General features: G+C 47.1%; 1 protein-coding gene across 2 annotated transcripts in view; it reads right to left on the reverse strand.

Annotated features, from left to right (window-relative positions):
* The window catches only part of ITGA8 (integrin subunit alpha 8), a 120,505-nt gene extending 100,253 nt beyond the window's left edge, over positions 1 to 20,252 (reverse strand). Inside the window, exons 1-2 of one of the 2 annotated variants that reach the window (XM_083405728.1) lie at positions 19,772 to 20,252; positions 16,175 to 16,299 (exon numbers count right to left, since the gene is read on the reverse strand). In XM_083405728.1, the coding sequence (XP_083261854.1) occupies positions 16,175 to 16,299; positions 19,772 to 20,025 (379 nt within the window). In that variant the 5' untranslated portion in view covers positions 20,026 to 20,252. The remainder of the gene's footprint in view (positions 1 to 16,174; positions 16,300 to 19,771) is intronic. The other variant, XM_083405729.1, reaches the window with a different exon arrangement.
* Positions 20,253 to 23,250: the final 2,998 nt, after the last annotated feature.

The raw sequence follows: 23,250 nt of genomic DNA on the forward strand, positions 1-23,250 counted from the left end.
GGGGTGAGGGGCGGCTGTCACTGAAACCACAGCCAGATGATAAGAGTACCTTGCAGGCAGAAGTTCCCACGTTCAGTTTCTGGCGTCTGGGACGGGAACAGGTTCTGTCTGAGACCCTGGAGGGCTGCTGTCAGTCAGAACAGACCATGCTGAGCTAGATGGAGCCATTGTCTGACTAAGGCAGCTTCTTATATAGCTATATCTGTCAGAACGTAGCCTCAGAATGGGTGGAGTAAAGGGCCAGAATATGACATTTTGCCACCTGAGGCAGAGCAACAAACTATGCTTTCCCTCTAAGGTCTCCTGCAAGCATCAGTGATTTGACTGCATGAGTGAAAAGAAGCACAACAGTCTCATGAGTGGGGTGCCAATAGGTTAAAGCCTTCCCTCTCTGCATTATATGGGGAGGTTTCAGAATGGAGGAAAGGGGGAAATAAAACCTTTTGTTGCCATCCCACTTTCCAGCACCTCTCCATCCCAATATATAATAATGCTGAGGGGAGATTTGGAGGGTGGAGGAAATATACATAGTAGACTCTTTCTATTTGGGGTTGGGGTTTTTTTTTTGGGGGGGGACACATTTCCCCTTAAACTTGCCCCTCCAGCTTTGTATCAACAGCACTCAGATATGGGGCTGGCAGGCAGCCCCAACCCCCTTCCCTAATATATTAAGAAAATTATGTGCCACCTCTTGGCCCTAAAAAGGTTGCCCCAAGGCAGCTCACAATAAAATCTCAACACTATTAAAAGGAGACTATTCAGAGCCACAGTAAAAACAAATATGAGTGGAGTATGGCTGCAAGATTAAAATACACGAAAAGCTGGGCAGAAATTTTAAAACGTCTACAGGGCAACTGAGGAGGAGCCAGGCCAACCTTCTTTGGAAGAGTTCCACAACCAAGGTGATGTCCCTCCTCCCGCAAAAAAAGGCCTCATTCTGAGTCCCACTGATGGCACCCTTGTTGGTGGTGGAACACAGAGCAAAGATGAGGGCAGTGGGTGCCTCTCTTAGTGCCACACTCTTGCATCGCACCCTCACCCTGAAATAAACTGGGGGGAGGGGCCAAGATTGTGGCACAGGTCACATGACTTGCCCAGGAATGCAACATGGAAGACACGTGTCCTGTTTTTTTTATCTGAAAAAGTTGGACAGTATGTCACCACGTTGTAGTGGGGACGAAGAAAAAACCAGGTATGCCAACTTGAGCAGCTTGGAGGAAAGTTGGGGTCCGAATGTAGTCAACAAACAGCACTAGCAAATAACACTGCAGTTTGCCCGGTTACGGGAGGAACCGCAGGTCAGTGGTAGAGCCAGGGCTTGCTCTGGAATAAATGGTGCCCCCTGTGGCCAGCACTGCAGCACTGTCAAGTTGTGCGGCTTGTTTGGGATTGCAAAGCCTAGCAGCATACATCTCAGCCTCCTGCTCCCAGGCTTCCCCAGAGTCCAGACACACCCATGAAAAGGAACCAGAACAACGTCAATTTAACGTGAGCACACTCAACAACAACAACAACCTTTATTATGGTCATAGACCAGCATAAGGAGGGAGGGGTACAATAATTTAAAATCATTTAAAATCTAAAAAAGAAAAAGAAAAAAACCTAAAAGGAGTTAAAACAGAATATATATATATATATATATATATATATATATATCCATAAGAATCCAAAAGCAGCTAAGAAAGTCTAAAAGAAGAGGTAGGAACATCAGACAAGAGTGAAAGAACGCAAAAGTCTAATACATATAACACCACAGATACCAGTCTACAGAGCACTCAAATACGAGTGCTCATTATATCTAGTTTGTGGCACAGGTCATCATCCGTTGAATCTTGAGCGCTGCTGTGCAGAATCTGGCAACGTTGTGTGTTATAGTAAGATTGGCATCTGAAAGCAGCAGGGAGGTACTGAATTGACCTGTGCACCTTGGGTACTTAAGCAGTGGCTGGTACGAATGTCTCTATAGTATAAAGACACTGGAGAAGCACATGCTCTGTTGTTTATATTTGCCCAGAGTCACAGGGGCATTGCCTCTCCAGATAAGCAATCTTCCTGTATCAGCCTTCAAAGACTGCCGAGGGCATGACATCGAGCCAAGGTAAAGGCCCTCTGGTGCTTGGGGACTTCTAGTTTAGCTAGATATAGCCATAGGGAAGGCAGAGTACCTGGAGGATTCATTGGCAATAAAAGTTGGGGTCCTGGCTAGATCCAATTGGCGCTCAGTGTCTGCAACACTGAAAGCTTTGGCCTGTTCCATGTCCCCTGCTGAGTAGAAAACCTGGAGTAGAAAGCCATGATCTTAGTTTTCTGATAGTTGAGTTCTAGCTGGTTCTCCTTGCAGTATTGTGTTAATGCTCTCAGTGCTCTTTGGAGGCCAGTAGGCGTTCTTGAAAGTATTGCTGCATCGTCTACACAGAGCAGGACAGAGATGTGTCTTCCAGAGAGCTTTGGAGGTAAAAGTTTATGTTGTGGAGATGGCCCACCATGGAATTAATGTAAAAATTAAATAAGAGTGGAGCCAGTATGCAGCCTTGCTTGACACCTTTCTCAGTTGCAATGGCATTAGTAAGATGGTCCCGGGGGTTACATCTTACTTTGAGTGAGGTCCCTTCATGTAACATACATATTAGATGAAGCAGTCGAGGGTCTATTGAGGTGGCCTCCAGTTTTTCCCAGCGTTTAGCTCTGGATATCACGAGCACACTCAGTGAACACCAAGGGTTGCGTCCAATGCTAGTCCCATTAAACAAACCCATTAAAATCTATGCCCTTGGTCAGATAGAACCTAAGCCCAAATGCTCAGCTTGGTGGCGCCTTTGGCTTGGCACCCATAAGTTCCCCACCAGCACCATAAGTCCAGCCCTAGATAGAGCAAATAGAAGATTCCAGGTTCAGTCCTTGATATCTCCAGCCCAAACATAGCTGCTTGAGACTGGTGCCAGTCACAGTGGACAACACTGGGGAAAACAAGTTAACAGTATGCCCTGGCATAGGACAGGGTCCTGTGTTCCTACGTAATACATTTTTTCCCTCTCTAAACAACGGCACTTTGGCCACAGTCCTCCTTGAATGGAAAGCCCATAAAAGCAAACTATTTTTTGATTCACTGGGCAAACAGAGCCAAACGAGCAAAGCCTTGTGCTTTAAAGGTTTTCTTTTTGATTAAGCTAGCATATTTGAACGCATAAGTTGCTCAAGTATGCAGCTTTGATTGAAAACAAAAACTTCCAAAGCCTGAAACACAGACATGACCTTGGCTTAAAAGGAACAAGCCCGAGTCTCCTTCTAATGAGTAAATGCGCAGAAGTGCCTCTCGCCTGGTGCTTCTCTTCAGAGCACCCTTTCCCTCTGCCGTCTGCCATAGCTCAGTGGAAAAGCATCTGCAGAAGGTTTCAAGTTCAATCCCTGGCATCTCCAGGTTGGGCTGGGACAGACCCTTGTCTGAATCCCTGGAGAGCTGCTGCCAATCAATACCAAGTTCGATGGACCACTGGTTGGACTTGTGTAGGGCAGATGCCTATGTCCCTATGCCAGCCACCCCACCATCCTGTCACAGCAGACCCAAGAAGGTGGTGTTGGTGATGAGGCCTCAGAGGGTACTGTGCCCAGGGCTCCTTCAAACCTGACTGTGCTGGTCCCATGGGTTAACCGAGAGGTGAGGTCCGAGTCCAGTCCAAGGTCATAGGTGCAATATGAAGGCAGTCCGTAAAAGCTGGAGCTGGGTGCAGGGCAGGGAGTCAGGAGCGCAGGCCAGAAAACAGGACAGGGTTCAGGCAGGAACTGGCAACCTACAAAGTTGCTCCCACAACTTGGGACTGGGGCTGGCTGGCTTTTATCTGCCCCGAGGCATAGGGCGGCCCCGATCCTCTGGTGACTCGCCCCTCCTGGCCTGGAGGCGAGCACTCCCCCTACGGGAACTTAGTTCCCTCCACCTTTCTGGCATGAGCCTCTGCAGCTCAGAAGAGGCTGGAGGGTTACCGGAACCAAAGGCAACCTCAGCTTCCTCTGACGGGGCTGGGAGGGGAGCACCTGCAGGCAATGGGTCCTCCATCACCTCAGGAGCCGGAACAGACTCAGCTGGTGCCTGCACCTGAGGATCCAGCACAGGTGAGGACCCATCAGGCTCATGGCCCAGCCCCGGCTCAGCTGGTTCTGGAGGCAGGGAATCCTGTGCAGGCTGGGATTCCTCAGGTTCAGCATCTGAATCTGAATCCCAGGCCATCACACTGACTGAGACCGGTATATGGTACACCATGGTACAGAGACTTCCCTTCACAAAAGTCAACACCTTCCTTTACACCCTTACATGTATCAACTTTATTTGTTCCCTACAGCAGGGCTGAACCATGGCTCATTATTCCTAAAGTTGGAACTGCTACCATGGAGAGTTGGCCAAGTCTTCCCTGCACATGTTATGTGCAACAAAACAGTTGCATGGCACCGTCATCAAATGGTGACACGCTAACGTGTGGCTGTGCCAAATGTTCCCGACATGGAAGTGATTTCCATACATGGCAGTCTGAAATAGCCGGTGGAATCTAGGAAAACAGGGCAAGTAATTACAAACAGAGTGTCTGGGCTTCTGCAAATCCATAAAAGTACCACAAATAATGGAATACAGCTTAGAGAGCACTAAATTTAGTCTGTGCGTTTTTTTAAATAAAAAAAAGTACCACAGGAAGAAGAAGTGATAAAAAGTAAAAATAAAATAGTATTCCGGTGGATTACTTTAATTCATCCAAATCTGAAAATCTAACTCAGTTGGTAGATATTTCCATTCTCCATAAAGTCAGAAATTGCTTCATCCAAGAAGAAGAAGAAGAAGAGTTTAGATTTGATATCCCGCCTTTCACTCCCCTTAAGGAGTCTCAAAGCGGCTAACATTCTCCTTTCCCTTCCTCCCCCACAACAAACACTCTGTGAGGTGAGTGGGGCTGAGAGACTTCAGAGAAGTGTGACTGGCCCAAGGTCACCCAGCAGCGGCATGTGGAGGAGTGGGGAAGCGAACCCGGTTCCCCAGATTACGAGACTACCGCTCTTAACCACTACACCACACTGGCTCTCCAAGACAATACCAGCATCATGATTCTTAAGCTGTGCTTGCACAATAGTTTCAACCTGTGCAATTTCCTTGGACTGCCAGTCCAATTCTTAAATTTAGAACTTGTAGCCCTCCCATCACCCCTGACCACTGGCTATACTGGCTGGGGCTAATGTGAGCTGACGTAAAACAGAATCCAGAGGATTCTGGATCTCTGGGCTTAAGTTGAGAGCGGAGAGTGGATTTTTCAAGCCTTAGATCCAGGTTAACTAAGCTGCGTCTCTTACTTTTAAAAAGTCACAGTCGACATCAGGAGCCGCACATCCACCACAAGCACTTTTCCCATACATGGTTAGAGGTTCCTAAACGTCTTGTATGAAAAAGCAGTGAGGCGGTGAGCTTTTCGCTTCTTTTCTCCAGAAATAAATCCTGTCTTGTAGTTAATGTCCCACAGCGTCTCACCATCTTAACAGTGAATAGCTTCTCCATGTAATTAAATCCCTGGCGTATCAGAATACATCCTCTCCTCTCCTTAAACAAGTACCTGGCTCTGGTTACAATCAGCTCTGTTCCCGGCCAAACTGACTCATGCTTTATCTCAGCTGCACACTTGGCCAAAGATCTCCCCTCCTGCAACTTGACAGTGAGGCAGCCTTTGGTTGAAAAGCACAACCTGTTTCGTCAAGGTGTGATTGAGCACACCCAAAGGGGAAGGAAAACCACCTAATCGTTCAAGATTAGCAAAATCTCATTCCAACAATTCTGGGCTTCAGGAAAAGAAAAGAAGCTATTTTACAGTAAATTAAGATTTTTAAATATATATTTTTAGTGTGTCACATTTTAAACAGGATAGGGATTCAGAGATCGTACTGAACAAATATTCTTAAATTTAGAATTGTGAAGCCAGTGTAGGGAAGTATTTTTGCATTGCTCTCCAGCTACCCCTTCCGGCCACTTCAGAGAACTGCAGCAGGAGCCTTATTTTCAAAGGCAGGTTGGCTTTATTAATTAATTAAAATGCTTCTAAGTCCACCTTTTTGCTGTAACAATCTCCAACAATCTCATTAAGCAAAACAACAACAACTCTCAAAATGTAAGTTGTGCTCCAGGTGGCAAGGGCAAGTGTAGCAACACCTCCAAAGAAGTTCTGAATATGCATGTAGATCACGTCAGCAATGAGGCTTCTCAGTGGATAGCAGTGGTACCCAGCATAGAAGCCTTCAGATGCTGTGGGCTACAACTTCCACCATATCTGGGCGGATAGAAAGGCATTTGAGCCCTGGGCCTGAGGTTCTCAACCTCTGCATTCCCAATGGCTCAGGGCTGCAACACCTCAATATAACCATCCTGGACTCTGTGTTCCCCATATAAACCATCCTGGACTCTGCGTTCATCATCTGAGTCCCTTCTTGGTATTCCTCCTCCACAAGAGGTCCAGAGGGTGGCAACAGGAGAATGGGCCTTTTCTGCGATGGCTCCCTGTTTGCACAATGCTCTCCCCAGGGAGGTTTGTCTGGCACCTTCATTATAATCTTTAGGTGAAAATGTTCCTCTTCAACCAGGCCTTTGGCTGATTAATATTCCACAGCCTGTTAAATGTGGGTTTTTGTATGGGTGTGTGTGTCTGTGTGTGTGTTTTGTTTTGTTTTTGTCTTGGTTATTTATCTGTGCATTTATCCTGTATTTTTATCTTGTGAACTGCCATGCTATCTTCGGGCGAAGGGCAGTGCATAAATTTAATTAATTAAGTAATTAATTAATTATGCAGAGTCTATGTGCATACAGCAGGCTCCACAGCAGACGTTCGCCCATCAAAATGTGGAGGGCAGGAGAAACTAGCCTGAGGACATGACAGAAGGGGCAGGGCTAGCACACACACACACCTGCCTTCTGCCTTATAATACTCATGCCTTTTGACAAAACAGCTTTATTGCATGAAGGAAAGACTACATTTTGTAAACACATGGTGCACACATTGGTTGCGGGTCCCCAGCATCTCAAAAGCCCCCCCCCCCCCCGGGCAAGTGTCCTCAGACTCTCATTTCCCCTTCAAGCACTACAGCAGTCACCAAGAGAGAAGCACCCGATGAGCAGCCAATTTGTAAAGCCTGTACTGACCCACAGGCATCCTTTTAACCCAAATGGAACTCAACTGCAGGTTGTCATCCCCCTAGATTTACTGGCTGCGAGCAATTCCTCTCCCTCCCTCCCTCTCTAATCAAACCAAAACATGCTCTTGGGTTTTCTGTTCTTTTCATTCTGCTGAAATCAGTGGGTACCTATTTGTATACACAAAACAACCGGAGGGGAGGATTTATGGACTTTCAGGAACTGAACCCAATAGCAGAGTAAGGCAATCAGGACGTAGGCTTTGCTGCTGATGTTTTAAAGATGGAGACGTGGAAGAAATAAAATTAACCAAGGGGGAAACTATTTACTCTTCTTGGAACCGGAATTATAACTGAGCTGTTTGCTCCCAGTTCAGCCAGCCTAAAACTAAAAATCTCAATTCTCAATTAAGGAGATTCAAAAAGGGGTGAGGCTTTTTGTAGGAATGAGAGTGTTAAAAATAACATGGAAATTGTAAAAGGCTTAAGAAGAAGCAGCTGTTGAAAGAAGCTGTGTGTAATCGTAGGACAGCATTTTCCTATATACCCTTCATGATCACCACTAGGGCTTTTGGATGGACTTTCATGGACTCTTTTCTTCATTGGAGGGTCCTGAAGAGAAGTTTGATGTCTTTCTTTAGCTGTGATTCCCTTTGAGCCCCTTCTGATGCTACAGTTCTGGTAAGGTAAAGGTAAAGGTACCCCTGCCCGTACGGGCCAGTCTTGACAGACTCTAGGGTTGTGCGCCCATCTCACTCAAGAGGCCGGGGGCCAGCGCTGTCCAGAGACACTCCTGGGTCACGTGGCCAGCGTGACAAAGCTGCTCTGGCGAGCCAGAGCCGCACACGGAAACGCCGTTTACCTTCCCGCTAGTAAGCGGTCCCTATTTATCTACTTGCACTTAAGAGTGCTTTCGAACTGCTAGGTTGGCAGGCGCTGGGACCGAACAACGGGAGCGCACCCCGCCGCGGGGGTTCGAACCGCCGACCTTTCGATCGGCAAGCCCTAGGCACTGAGGCTTTTACCCACAGTGCCACCCGCGTCCCTACAGTTCTGGTAGCAAGTGGATATTGGAAACAAAGGGGTGCCAAAGAACAAAAAACAAGGCAGTTCAGAGTCTCATATTAAAATATATATTGGGCTGTGCAATACTATGCATGCCTAGGAAGAAGTTACTTCTTTACTACATCCGTCTTTCCAAGAACCTTGAAATGATGGGCACCAGCCTTTCCAAACCTGATGTCCTCCATCTGTTATAGGACTCCGGTTCCCATCAGCCACAGTCCATGTACCCAATGGCCAGCCCTGTTGCACAATCTGCTTTGTTCTTATGCCCACAAGACTCAAGTTTCGTGTAAAGCACCCCCAAATTCCACAACATATTGCTCACCTTAGTGGATGGCCTCTTAGGATGCCCAAGCGGCCATCCATAATCCCTGTGCTTATCATACTACGGTTGAATTGGGTTGGGGGGATTTTGCATGCTCCATAGTTAAACCATGCCTTCTTTTCTTGTATCTGGAGCACAGCTTTTTGTTTTTCAAATTGGACTTCTTTGCTCCCAAAGAAAATGATGGGGACCTACTGTTATGGGTTTGAGAGGGGGGCAGATTCCCCTAAAAGTCCTGGGTACAATATCTGCCCCCCCCTAATTTATAGAGTTAGTAAATGTAGAAGATTACTAGATGCCTGAAGTCTTCACCCAGGTGTGAGGCAGCTTAACAGTGTAGTAATTCAGGCTGAATCAGTTCCCTGGAATTGGCTGGGGAGAAAAACTATCATGTAGCATAAAGCAAGGTAATGGGTAATTGACACAAAGAGTTACCCTGTGCTGGGCAGTGAAGGAGAGTGTGAGCCTCTCCTTCCATGAGGGGATGGTGAGCAGAGACAAAGGGCAGGTAAGAGATCTTGGGGGTTTTGGTGGTCAGCTCCATGAAAATGATGACCCAGCTGTAAAAGGTGAGTAATGGTAAAGATTTGTAAGAGTATGTATACTGGAAAGAAAGTAGGGGGGGATTTTTTCCCTCCTTCTGTCAAAAGAGCAGAACTCTGGGTTGTCTGGTGAAGCTGAATAGCAGAAAGCTCAGAAGAGACAAATGAAGTACATCTTCACATGGTTAAACTATGGAATTGGTAGCCATAAAATGCAGCAGTGGGCATCACCTTAGGCAGCATTCAAGAGGGATTAGGCAAATGCATAGAGGATAAGGCTATTAACCCATACTAATGATGGCTATTTGCTGCCTCCCGATCCAAAAACATAAGGTGCATGCTACTTAATAGCACTTGCTGGAGAGCAACAGCAAGGGAAACTATTCTCCATTAGGGTAAAATAAATATTTCCCTAACGTTAGCTTGCAGGATTCCCACTGGCATCTGGTTGGCCATTGAGGAAAACAGGATGCTGGGCCAAATAAGCCTTTGGTCTGATCCCACAGGGGTCTTATTATGCTCAGATCCTCAGCAACAGCCATTCATAAACTTCCAGCATAAAGCCGCCGCAAGAGAGATCGTGCCGTTGCTCCAAGTCAGCCATGCATTCTGAAGCTTTGGGTGACAGTGTTGCAATAGTTTCAAAATTGGACCAAAACAGAGGAATTGCTGTTATGGCTCTTTCACAAAGGCCGCTTGTAGGAAGTGTCCTCATCCCCTGCTCCTGCTCTGTCGACTTGTGCGGCAAGTATTGTTGGCGGAGGAAGCCAGAAACTCATCCAAGTGTGCTGTGGGGTCTCCACGGATTGAAAGGTTTCAAGTCCCATAATGCTTTCTAAATGCCATCTTACTCAGAAAACATGTCTAAGGAGTCCTGTGCTCAGGGGTTAAGGACAAACTGGAAGCAGAGACTGAAATGTGGCCTTTTGAACCTCTTTCGTTAGGAGCAGAGAAACCACAGGCCTGGGGACCAAATAGGACTCTCTGGACTTGAGGCTTTCCTCAGACACCACCCCTTCTCCCCAGGTCATACTCTGCTCCAGGCCTTCTTCAAGTGATTTTGCCTATCTGGAAACTATGATAAGGTCTCTTTCTTGCCTGGATCAGGGTGGGTGCATATAGAAGCCTGAAGCTTTTGCATTGCTGGAATGTGCTGTCGTTTAGTCGTTTAGTCGTGTCCAACTCTTCGTGACCCCATGGACCAGAGCACGCCAGGCACTCCTATCTTCCACTGCCTCCCGCAGTTTGGTCAAACTCATGTTGGTAGCTTTGAGAACACTGTCCAACCATCTCATCCTCTGTCGTCCCCTTCTCCTTGTGCCCTCAATCTTTCCCAGCATTAGGGTCTTTTCCAGGGAGTCTTCTCTTCTCATGAGGTGACCAAAGTATTGGAGCCTCAGCTTCACGATCTGTCCTTCCAGTGAGCACTCAGGGCTGATTTCCTTCAGAATGGATAGGTTTGATCTTCTTGCAGTCCATGGGACTCCCAAGAGTCTCCTCCAGCACCATAATTCAAAAGCATCAATTCTTCGGCGATCAGCCTTTTTTATGATCCAGCTCTCACTTCTATACATCACTACTGGGAAAACCATAGCTTTAACTATACGGACCTTTGTTGGCAAGGTGATGTCTCTGCTTTTTAAGATGCTGGAATGTAGCCTATGGTTAAAGTCATTGCCCCAACCACTTTTGCCTCTGGCCCTGACTACCGCTGGCATGTGGCCCCTGAAAGGTTGCTAATGGTAGAATGTGGCCCTTGGACTGGATCTGCTTTAACTTCTTGCCTATAGCTGTTGTCCAGAGTCCACACTCATGCAACACTAAGAGTTAATCATTTATTGTCTTTTTTGTGCAAAAATAAATGAATTTCAAATTAGGCCCAAACTATTTTTTTAAATGATGTTACATTAAGCTTTTGGATATTCAGACCTAAAATATTATGTATTATGTATTAACACACCCCTGCCCACCCAACTCTCATTTTCTTTTTGAGGTCACACCCAGAACGTTGGTATTAGCAAACCCCAAGTCTATAAAATGACTGCAGTGTTTGATCCAGTCCCATTTGTCTGTAATTAACGCCAGTTGGCTTCCATTCCCATTCTTCATTAAACTGGAAAATCTCTTTTTGCGAGTGGGAAAGGACCGAGCAGTGACGTAAGACATCAGAGGTTCAGCTTGGTGCCACCAAAATGTTTCCTTGTGTGGCTCTGACTAGTCATATTAAAATGACTTTTCTTTTGTTGCTAGATTTAGAGCCCAAAGTCTAGTCAAATGAACTGCAAGAAAACAGATTAAAGCAACACAAGAAGCATGGCCACAGATGAAACTAGGCTCCTGGCTCATCCCTTGGTGGTGGACAGCTAAGAAAGAGAAGCTGGAGGGTTGTGGTCAGCATCACTCCCTAGGTCTCTGGTATCTCTGCTGTCTCATGGGGACAACGCTGTTGCATTTAGAGCCTGCTTCCGGGCTTTACATAGACGTCTGGCTGGTCACTGTGAAGGCAGGATGCTTGACTAGATGGACCACTGGCCTGATCCAGTCGAATTCTTATGTTCTTAACACTGGATGTCACTGTCTCCAGGAGACAGGGCTTCTCTTCATCCAGCCAGATGAAATTTGGCTCCTGGCTTGCCTCTGAATTTGGATGAATTTGGATGCTGGCGATGTGTGATGCTAGAGGCATATGATGTCAAAGTCTCCTTCCCAGGTCTGTGGTGTTCTTGGTGCTGTTGTCCTTGCACACTCACAACAGAGCCTGGTGAAATAGTCTCTCTCTGTGTGTGTGTGTCTCTCTCTCTCACACACACACACACTCCCAGACGCTGCCAAGAGGTGCTACCTGTAGCTCCAGAGAGCATGGCTATATTAACAAGGTGAATTCTAATTACTTTCCAGTGCCACATTATCTGGATTGGTGACTTCTTATACTCACTCTCTCTCTCTCTCTCTCTCTCTCTCTCTCTCTCTCTCTCTCAAATATACAGGTGCAAGACAAATTTGGGAAATGAGTCCATCGCTACACTTTTGATGTCACTATGATACTTGAAAGTATGTGTGCTAGTCAACTAAAGCCATGATTCTAAGGAAACTTGATGGAGAAAGAATATGCTCATTGAATGGGCTTGCTTCTAATGAAACATTCTAAGGACAGCATGGCATAGCGAAACTCTCACACACATACACTCACTAACGCAGATATTTAAACTAGAGATTTTGTACATATTGTTCATCACATTATTCCAAGACCTGAATGCTATTTCCTCTAGTTTAGTTCTGCATGAGTAACTCCAAATGTGCTTAAAGGGCCAGGATGTATTTCTGGGGTCGCAATACAGTAGCAGCCAAAGGAAGGTAGACAGAGATTATACTAATGTTAATGCAATCAGTAGATTTGTGCTGTTAGAAGTGTTTGAAACTCCCATTGTTCTAGGCGCATTTTGCGACAGGGAATTTCATTAGTGCGAGCAGTTTCTGAGCTCTGGGCGCAGTACTGTGCCCAAGATTTCAGATTAAAACCATAGAGTGGAAGGAAAGGAGGACCCTTTTCTGCCTCCCCACTTCCAGCTACTCTATGAAGACTGGAGAAGAGACCCTCTTAAGAATACTAGGCGGGTGGGCTTGGGAAGGACTAGACCATGTGAAAAATGAACATAATATTTTAGTTGCAAATCATTTATTTTCAGCTTTGTATTCTCGTTATTAAAAAAGTGTGCCTAGACATTCCATTGTTGCACCTATAACCTATATTCAATGTTCCATTCAGCTCCTAGCTTTCATATCTCAGTTTCTAACACTCTTAGCATCCTACCTCCAACCTGTTTCTGCATTCCTGTGCTCCTTACTTCTGAGAGCATTGATCCACTACTGTTCTTTCCTTTCCTACAAACCTTTGCCCATAAATTCTCAGTTCTGAGAACCTGTTTTCATGACCGCATCTGCAAATGTCAGCTGGGGGGATAAGTTTGTTCCTCTTGACTTCCACCTGTCCACAACCTGTGGCAAGGAGTTCATGTGTGCTTGCCTACAGACATAGGAATCCAGGTTCTGTTCTGCCACCACTAACTCACATTTAGGAGAGCTTACAGAAGTTTGTCAAAAGACATTATCATTCTGTATGCATTGGTGGCACATCAGCAGGCATACATGACCAGCTCTCAGTGGGCTAGGGATATGTTCTTCAACCTAGAGTTCAGGGATGATGGAAGCTGTGGTTCAGCAACATCTGAAGGGTCAAAGGCTCCCCACACCTGCTGTGGGAAAACACATATGCAAAGAATGTAAGTAAACTCAACATTCTGATCGTACAACATGGACATTCCCTCAGTGTACCTATTTCTCAATCTGCTTTGTTTTTACTAGAGTCCCAAGGTCCATCAACTGGAACCTGCTGCAAAATAGTGGCCAAGGTGGTAGCAGCAGCAGACATAGCATGTTTAGGATTAAGGAGCAGGGCACCTCTGAACACAAGTTCAGCTCAGGAGTGTCTGTTTGGTACCAGAACTGAGTTCAGAACTCTTTAACACAGAAATATGCTCTCTCTTTTTTTTCTCTCCTTAAGCTTCCTTAATGTGAAACAATTGGGAACCAGGAATCCCTGCTGATCTACCACAGATCACCCAGAGCTCTACCAGTAGACCCTGATCCAACTTCTGCCCTGCTATGGATCCCAAAGTAAATTGCTGAGAGATATAATTACAGGGGAAATCACCCTGTCACCTGGTCAAACATACCTCCCATTGGGGGAGTCTTGTTTGGTTGTCAAATAGAACTTTGACAATACACTTAAAAGTCTGGGAACTGTATAGCTACACGGGGATTCTTAAAGCTATTGTGGGGTGGAAACACCATTGTTTCTTTGTAACTGAGTCATTACAGAGGACTGCATCCTTAAGATTTCTTTCTCTATTGTCCCACAACCATTTCATGTGCTCAGGCAGGACATGGGGTGAATTACACAATACTGTACAATGTTTGTACCCATCTAAATTTTGCTTGTTGGGCTGAGTTTCACTTCCAGTCTCCTTACATGAGTCTGAAGGAGACCTCCCCCAGAAGACACTGGTGTGTCCAAAGAGTTCACCTTACTAATTTTGCCTCCCTCCCAGGGAAGTTTTGAAATAGATGTTTGCAGAAAGGGGGCTGGGTGTACCCATGTTCTCAAGAAAGCACCACTAAAGTTAAACTAAGTTCCATGAATCATAGCCCCCATCCCTTCTAAAGATCAGATCTGACTAAATTAAAACCTTTCAGTTTTAATGTTTCAGAAGACACTAGCACTAAATGGTTTTCAAGGGCCATAAAGGGAAAACAACAGCAAACATAAACAGCCCGAATTGTCTCAAATGTGTTTTGCCTTTAGTTAAATAGGAACCATCTGTCGGAGGGGGTGGGGGAGGGGTTTGAAAGGGATGCAATCCATCCATATGATGCCTACACTGGTTTCCACCCAGCCTCCATTATCCTGAAAGAAAGTTCTCCCCTCTGAAAAGAATTAAATGAGCATGCAGCGCAAGGGTACCTTTTCGCTCCACCCAACCAGACAGAAATCCCCGCGCATATGGAGATGCAAAAGACTGGGTGCTAAACACTGAGTGCACACAGACTTCAGCTTCAGAGAGGAACACTGAACAAGGAGCTCACTATGCAAAACTCAAGGCCGGTTCTCTTAAAAAAGAAGTAGGAAACAAAAACAAGGACTCCAGTGTAAATCACATTGCATGAAAACATCCGGGGTGGGGGAAGGTTCAGGACACCCAGGAAAGTTAGTGAAGGTAGAGAGCCTAAGACCACATTCACAACACCATGGTGCCGCTTTAAAGACTTCTGACTTCCCCCAAAGAATTCTGGGAACTGTAGTTTGCCAAGGGCGCTGAGCAGGGCTGGACCAATACATTGTTGGGATACTGCCAGGGAGACAAAGTCCATCATGACTCCACGTTGTCTCCGGACATCCATTGATCTTCTGTAGACACGCAGTATCAGCAATTAGCAACACGAGCTCCAGAAATAGCTTGCCACATTCCAGAGCCGTGCACGCTCTATCAGCAGATAATGCACACAGCGATAGATGCACTCAGGAGCGCATTATTTACAAGTTTATTTCTGCGTTGATCAGAACAAAGAAAAACATGACTGCCTGCTTCAGTGTTCCGGCAGAGAGAAAAACGAAAACAAAGACACAACAGAAACATCCTGTGAAACAGGAAATGCGCAGGCTGTGACAGAAACATCCTGCTCCCTTTTAAGGTGGAACGGAAATATCCTAACATACATGTCGGCACCTGAGTCATATCACAGAACGCTCCATATCCCCTGCCATGGCTAAAAAGGGGTGAGTGAAGATCTATATTGGGAATGGGATGGGAATAATGAGCTACATCAGGAACAAGGGTGGTAGGAGACCAGCAGTGCCTCCTATTTGCCAGAAGGCTGCTGTAGAGGTGGCATGGGGTGGGGGCGCTGCCAAGGTAGTGTCAGATCTGGCCTCCAAGGAGTGTGCCACAGCCATTGTTGCCACCACGGCAGCAGCAGGCTATTCATTTCTTGGAGACTTGATCTGGTGGCCCTGTAGATTCTGCCGCCTGAGGCAAGTTGCCTTACCTTGCCTCATGGGTGGGATAGCTCCTATGATGCGAGTTGTTAGGAGACCTTTATTCCCCAGAGTTACAATTTCCAGAGTGGTTGAACAATCAGTCCTTCACAGGGAACTCTGTGAATTGTAGCTCTGGGAGGGTGGAAGAAACTCTCAACACCCTAAGAAGCTATAGCTCCCAGAATTCTTTGGAGGAAGCCATGCTCAAAATAGTGTCATAGTGCTTTAAATGTACAGTATGAATGTGGCCTAAGTAGAAGCACTGGAGGTCATAGCACTGCTATCTCTTTGGGGAACCCCATGGAATCCTTCCTCACAAAACACATACATACAAACACCCAAGAGTGGTGTTTCCTCCTGGGAAGTTGCAGAGAGTTAGGTCAGGCAAATGACCACCATTGGAGGGAATGCCCCACAGGGAGTAGGCACAGCTTCATCAGAACTTGGGTTCAACTGCATGTTTCCATACTGAGGTTGACGCAGAACCAGTTCACTTACTTGTATTATCAAATGGGATCTGTTTACAGTCAGCGGCTGGCCAAGGGCAATGGTAGACTGCTCCTCCTTCCACGATGTCTGGCTGGGTGGTGTTGGCCTTAGGAGCTCCAACTAGGACACTTACTCTGCAAAACATCCATAGGCGTTCATGAACAAGGATGAAATAGCAAAGGTCAGCCGTTTCATTGAAACATGGCTGTTTGCTGAAGGCTAGCTCAATAGCTAATTGGGGGAAAAAACTTATAAGCATTCAACAAGAATAAATAATGGTCAAGCGCTTTTTGGAATAGGTAATTAAACGGTTGGTGAACGCTTAGAAAAGGATGCTGTGATTACTAAGACCCAGCATGGGTTTCTAAAAAACAAGTCATACCGGATGAATCTCATTTCGTTCTTTTTTGAGTTACAAGCTTGGTAGATAAGGGAATACTGTGGACATAGCATGTCCTGATTTCAGTAAGGCATTCGACAAAGTCCTCCATGATATTATTGTGGAGAAGCTGGTAACCAAATCCAAAGAGTGCTCACAAACAGTTCCTAATCATCATTGGGGGGAAAGTGCTGCAGGGTTCTGTCCTAGGCCCATTGTTGTTCAACGTCTTTATAATTGACTTGGATGAAGGCATTGAGGGGATGCTAATCCAACATACATGCCACCTGGGAAGCTATGCCATGCATTCCACCTTCTGCCTTGTTCTTTGAACATCTAGATTACAGGACAACTTCTCCAGCAAGCTCATCATTAACATGCCCCCATGCCCTGCTGGTGGGTTTCGCAGAAGCATTTGGCTTATCTCTGTGGGACACAGGATGCTGGGCAAAACAGGCCTTTGGTCTGATCCAGCAGCGCTCTTCTTATATTCTCAACTTAAGGAAAATTCATTGCCACATTACATTGTGAGGTCCAGTAGAATAGACAGCTTTCAAAGCAAAGATGAAAGGGATTCACAAGGGATAGGTCTGTCAGTGGTCATGACATTGCTACAAACAAGCTCTATGTATGTTTAGAGGCAGTGTACTACTCATCGCAAGAAGCTAGGAACAAACAAACAACTAGGGGTTGTGAACTGTTTGTGAGCCATCTGGGGGAAACTGCTGCGTAAACAGACTTTTGGCTTCACCAGGCAAATTCTGTTGATCTCAGTAAGAAGGCCAAAGGGCTCATTCGGTACAACATGAGACCCTTCATTTCAAGGTCATGGGTTCGAGCCCCACATTGGGTGAACGATTCCTGCATTGCTAAGGGTCGGACAAGATGACCCTTCCAGCTCTACAGTTCTATGATTTTGTGAGTCTATGAACTGGCTCTCACATCACCACCATCCATTGGAGGCTGGTGCATTAGGGGCGTCAGTCACTACAGTCAGCACCACCATCATATGCTGGAGGCAGGTTTGAGGGACCCCACCCTGCCACTGATGTTGTTGGACTCCAGCTTCCATCAGACCTAACCAGCATGGCCAATGGTGAGGAATGATGGGAGTTGTAGTCCAGCAACGTCCGGGTTTCCCATCCCTGCTTTAAGGTAAGTCAGTATTATTATCTCCCAGTTTTGGAGACAGGAAGACTAAGGGCTGAGAAAGAATGGCTTTGTCTAAGGCTACCATGAGAGTTGGTGGTAGAAGACTCAAACCAGGGGCTTTCATAGCTCTTAGACACTATGCTCTATTTGCTCAGTATAGGCGTTGGCCCCAAAGCTGGCCATAAGCCATACACCAGCATCTATCTTCCCTGCTCCAGAAAATCTGCTTGCAGATCTCTAATGTGACGCCAACATTCCATGGATTCATTTCTCAAATATTGGGATGATTCTCTCCTGCCCCTGGTCCACATCGCCTCCAAATATTCGATAGACCCAGGAGCCATTCATATGTGTACATTCACCACTAGGTTACTACAAACACCACATGTATGTGTGAATGGGACATCAAACACTGCAAACAGAACTCATCTCAAGCACCATGCTTTTCAGTGGAGTAAATCTATGCCAGGCATAGGCAAACTCTGCCCTCCAGACGTTTTGAGACGACAATTCCCATCATCCCTGACTACTGGTCCTGTTAGCTAAGGATGATGGGAGTTGTAGTCCCAAAACATATGGAGGGCTGAGTTTGCCTATGCCTGATCTATGCATTCTGCTACTACATGTACAGTAATACAAGGTAGACTGATGGCATGCAAGCCTGCCTATGACCACACCTGGTCTCATCAAAGCAATCAGCTCAGTCTATTCAACCTGGCAACAATCCACAGCTTACAAGAGAGAGGTTTTAGTGCAGCACCACTGATGTCTAAAGAGAGAGTCCACAGAAAACTGCTGTGCACCTTAAATTGGACAATTGCAGTTTGATTTCCTGCCCAGTTAAGGCAAAGTAATTGGCTTTAATCCTGTCAAATTCAGTAGGGCTGAATCAGCAGAAAAATGCGCTTCTATTTAAGTCGCAGAAAGCATTTCACTGTAACACACACACAACTTGTTCTTAATGGGCTTCACAGATGCTCTATGAAATATACACAGTGTAAACCTAGGGGGTACATCTCAAGTGACTTGCCAGTGATACTGTCAGGCTGTGCCACCGAGCCTATATGTGCCCCTGATGCAGCCTCACAGAAACTCCTACTTAAATCTAGATTTCTACAGTTGCATTGATTTCAGCACCATGGCTGTGTACAGTATGGGCACCATGCATTTAAAGCAACACCCCCCAAATAATCCTGGAAACTTTAGTTTCCCTTCACAGAGCTACAACTCTCATCATCCTTGACAGACTGCAATTCCCAAGAATCTTTTGAGGGAGTGGGGTGGGATATGCTTTAAATGTGTCCTTCACATCAACCCACGGATCGGTAGACCGGCACATTGTGATGCTGGCTCTGGAGGAAAAGGATACTGGATGCCTCGCGATCTGTCCACACGCATCAAACAGCAAAGAGACGTTGCATTTGGGTCAACTTAACTGCCTTGAAATCAGTCCGGACTCTGCGATCTGGACTAAGGACAGGATACAGGATCCACTCGATTCTCTAGTCCAGATCGCAGAAGACCTACCGGTGGAACTTCCCACCAGCCCATTGCAATCTCTCGCTGTATGATGAGTAGACCGTCCCATGCATGTCTACTCAGAAGTAAGCCCCATCGAGTTCAATGGGCTTACTCCCAGGTAAGTAGCCTTGCCTATGTAAACCTATATGTATGTCTCGCTGGGCTCAGCAGAGATGCTGACTTTCGAGTGAGCCAGCTGCTGCAATCCCTTCGCTGACTTGGAAGTAAGTACTTCTTTGGACTTGCTTCCGAGCAGCCGCGCCTAGACGGCTACCGCTAGGAGCGAGTGCGCGCATTGCTCTTGGCCGCGGGCTCAGGGGCAGAGCATCTGCTTGGCATGTAGAAGGCCCCGGGGTCAATCCCAGGTTCAGGTAGGAGCCGGTCAGAGTCCCTTGCCTGAAACCCCGGAGAGCCTCTGTCCGTCAATGCACCGAGCTCGATGGACCAGTGGGCCTGATCCGGCACGAGGCAACGTCCTCCGTCCATCCCAAGGGCAGCCGACCGACTCCCACCAGTTCGCGAGGAGTTCTATAAAAGCGCCGGGCGCTACTTACGCGTGGGGCGCCGGGCTGTAAAAATCCAGCGCGTAGCCGAAGTAGCTGCCGTCGGGGCCGCCGTAGACGGCGAGCTTCTCCTGGTCCAGGTTGAAGGCGCGCAGCGTCCCGGCCAGCGGCGCCAGGAGCAGCAGCAGCGAGAGCAGCGCGCCGCCGCCCGCAGCGCAGCGCCCGCACCAAGGCGCCGACGACGACGACGACCCGAGCAGCGGCAGCAGCGGCACCAGCAGTAGCCTCCGCCGCCGCCTCCACATCCTCCCGGCTCGCTCGCTCTCCTTAGGAGTCCCAAGCGGCGGCGGCGGCAGCGAGGAGCTTGAAAGGCGCCGCTGGGAGCCTCGCCGGGCTACCTCTGGCCGCCGCTGCCGCCCCCGCGCCTCGCTCTGCGCGCGCCGCCCGCCCGCCTGCCAGGAGGTGGCATGGCGAGGGAGGCGCAAAGCCCGCCGCTGCCGCCGCCGCCGGCCGTCGGGGCAGCGCGCGAGGAGCGCCTGACTGGGCGCCCCCTGGTGGCCTCGGCCGGGCCGCGACGGGGAGGGGAGTCGGGAGGGCCGAGCCCGCCAAACGCGGACGCCGCTGCCCCGCTGATGGCCCTTCCATTCCCCCCCCCCCAAAAAAGTTATTTTTTATTGGTTTTCACAACATTATAAACAAACAAGCAAACACATAAAATAAACAAATATAAATCATAGCCTTATTAAAAATTACACTTATTAACATTGTTAAGTGACTACCTCGCTTCCCCTTGGTTGAATTTCATTGCATGTCCTTTTAACGGTTTTCCAAATCACAGTTCTTAAAAAAAAAATAACTTAAACATTATCATCCTTAGATCTTCACATTATGAAATTAAACATATTAATTCACCACTTAACTTAAATATAATCATAAACCAATTAAGTATCTGCAAGCTGTTTTCAGTTATTCGCTGATGGCCCTTCCAGAAGAGCGTCCGGGATGGAGCTTCTCTGGCGAGGAGAAAGCTCGTTTTCCACAGAAGCCAGCGGCTGAGGTCACTTTACGACACCCACAAGGTCTGGCGTCTTCACGCTGCTCTTGCGAAGGGTCCTCATTGTCTTCATTTGGCAGTCTTGCGGCATCGTGGAGGGTCATCACGGACTTGCGCCGTTTCAGGGCCACTTGACTCCTCCGCGCTCCGTTTCTTCTTCCCGTCTACCCTCAGATACAGTTATTGCACTTACAGCCTCTGCATTTTTTTTCAAGGAGCCGGAGGTGGCCTCCCTGGTTCTCGCCCTCCAAAACAACTACCCTGTGAAGTAAGTTAGACTGGCCCAAGGTCACCCAGTGACCTTCATGGGGGAGTGAGGATTTGAACCCTGGTCTCCCAGGTCCTGGGTCCAACCACATTGGCTACTGAGGCAGTTCTTCATCCATCTGATGAAGCCGACTATGCGCCACAAAACCTTATGCCAAAGGTCAGCAACCTAAGGCCCATGGGCTGGAAGCAGCCTACTGAGGTCGTTTGACGGGCCCACAAGCCACCTGCTCACATGCTGCTACGCTAAAGCAGGGGCTCACTTCTGTGGTGCCAGAAATCGCGTCTGGCAGATCATGGGCGCGCACATGTGATCCAGCCCACGGAGGGATCTCCATGGGACCGATCCGGCCCAGGCAAGGTAAACCTTGCTGACCCCTGCCTTATGCCATAATACTCTCAAAAATGTCCCAAGCTGCTTTTTCTTCACCCCACCATGATTCCTCCCACCCCCTCTGTCAGGACTTCTTGCTTTTCAACAAACTAAGAAGGCTGTGCTTCTGACTTTCCCCCCAAAGTCAAGCTGCGTAGTCTTTTGCCAGAAGGAAGAATGAGGAATGGCAAAAATCCTTATCTGTGGCCATTTTTCTCAGCTTTCAGGGTTTAACTTAGGACCAGTGACCTTTCAGGATTTTTCTTAGGGGAGCAGAACTTCAGATTTGTATTGGTTTTATTGATACACCCGTGCATCCAGATGTTGCCAGACTCCAACCCCCATCAGACCCAGCCAGCATGGCCGATGGTCTGGGATGATGGAAGTTGTAGTCTGAAAACATCTGGATGACGACTGCTTCCCTAACCCTGGTTAAGGAAAACTATTGACAACTTTCTCTCTCTTCCCTGAGTTCTGTTTATCAGTGTTGTTAATATAGGTAGGACTTGCCTGTATTGTAGTTTTCACTAAAACAAAGGGAAGGGGAAGAGAGATACACCATGATGGAGCCAAATTGTCTGGTGTGTTTTTTTCTGGCATGAGAAAAAGGCCCTTCCTCACACACATCTGGGTACTTCTCTAAAACCAGCTTATCTTGTAGCTTTTGGCAGGACAAACAAAAAGCCGTGGAAGGAGAGAGATGGGGGAGTCAGTTGAGAACATTCTGAACGAAGGCATTTAAAACAAAGTCAGAGACAGTGTCGAGTGCATTTATATATATAGCAGTGGTGTGAATGCATACGAGAGTGGCAGGCAGAATTACTTGGCCACATCCAACAACTGCAAGCAAAGAGCAAAATTTATTTCCAAGGTTAAGTGTAGCGCCTTAAGCTGTCATCACCAGCTTGCCCTGCCTCATGCTATTTGACTTTTGAGACGCTCCTATCAGCTGCAGTGTTAAGTGAGATGTAACCAGAGCTGTTGTGCAGATTTTTAAGGGTGAAATGAACACATCAACTTCCCATAGCGGTGGGAATGGAGCCACGGAGGCCTCTCAAACTCAAGAGGGGGGAGGGAAATATTTGGCCCTCTTTCAGCATAACTATGACAAAACAATCACATCATATACATTACAATTAATTTATTTCCCAACATCTGGTTGTTTTCTTAAAAAGGAATAAAATTTTAAAAAGCAGGATAAAATAATCGGATAAAAAAGAGAATTTTAGTTGAGAAACTTATGACAAATGTTAAAGGGACCCCTGACCATTAGGTCCAGTCGTGACTGACTCTCGGGTTGCGGCACTCATCTCGCTTTATAGGCCGAGGGAGCTGGCGTACAGCTTCCGGGTCATGTGGCCAGCATGACGAAGCCGCTTCTGGCGAACCAGAGCAGCGCACGGAAACGGCGTTTACCTTCCCGCCAGAGCGGTACCTATTTATCTATTTGCACTTTGACATGCTTTCGAACTGCTAGGTTGGCAGGAGCAGGGACCGAACAACGGGAGCTCACCTCATCGCGGGGATTCGAACCACGACCTTCTGATCAGCAAGTCCGAGGCTCTGTGGTTTAACCCACAGTGCCACCTGTGTCCCATGGCAAATGTTAAACCTTATTAAATCTTTATTTCTGGTACTTCAAATAGGTGAATATGGTTTGACAGAGTTGTAGCTAATAGTGAACTGTAAGACAGGGGTGGGGACAATTTTTCACACCAAGGGCCACAATGGGCCTTAGGGGTCACTGTTTCCCCAACCAAGGCAAGACGTAGAGGCGGTAACCATTTTCCATCCATCCAACTGATGTGTAACCACCGATGGGCAGGCCCTTTTTGA

This window comes from Podarcis tiliguerta (genome assembly GCF_965153285.1).
Source record: "Podarcis tiliguerta genome assembly, chromosome: 12".
NCBI lineage: Eukaryota > Metazoa > Chordata > Lepidosauria > Squamata > Lacertidae > Podarcis > Podarcis tiliguerta.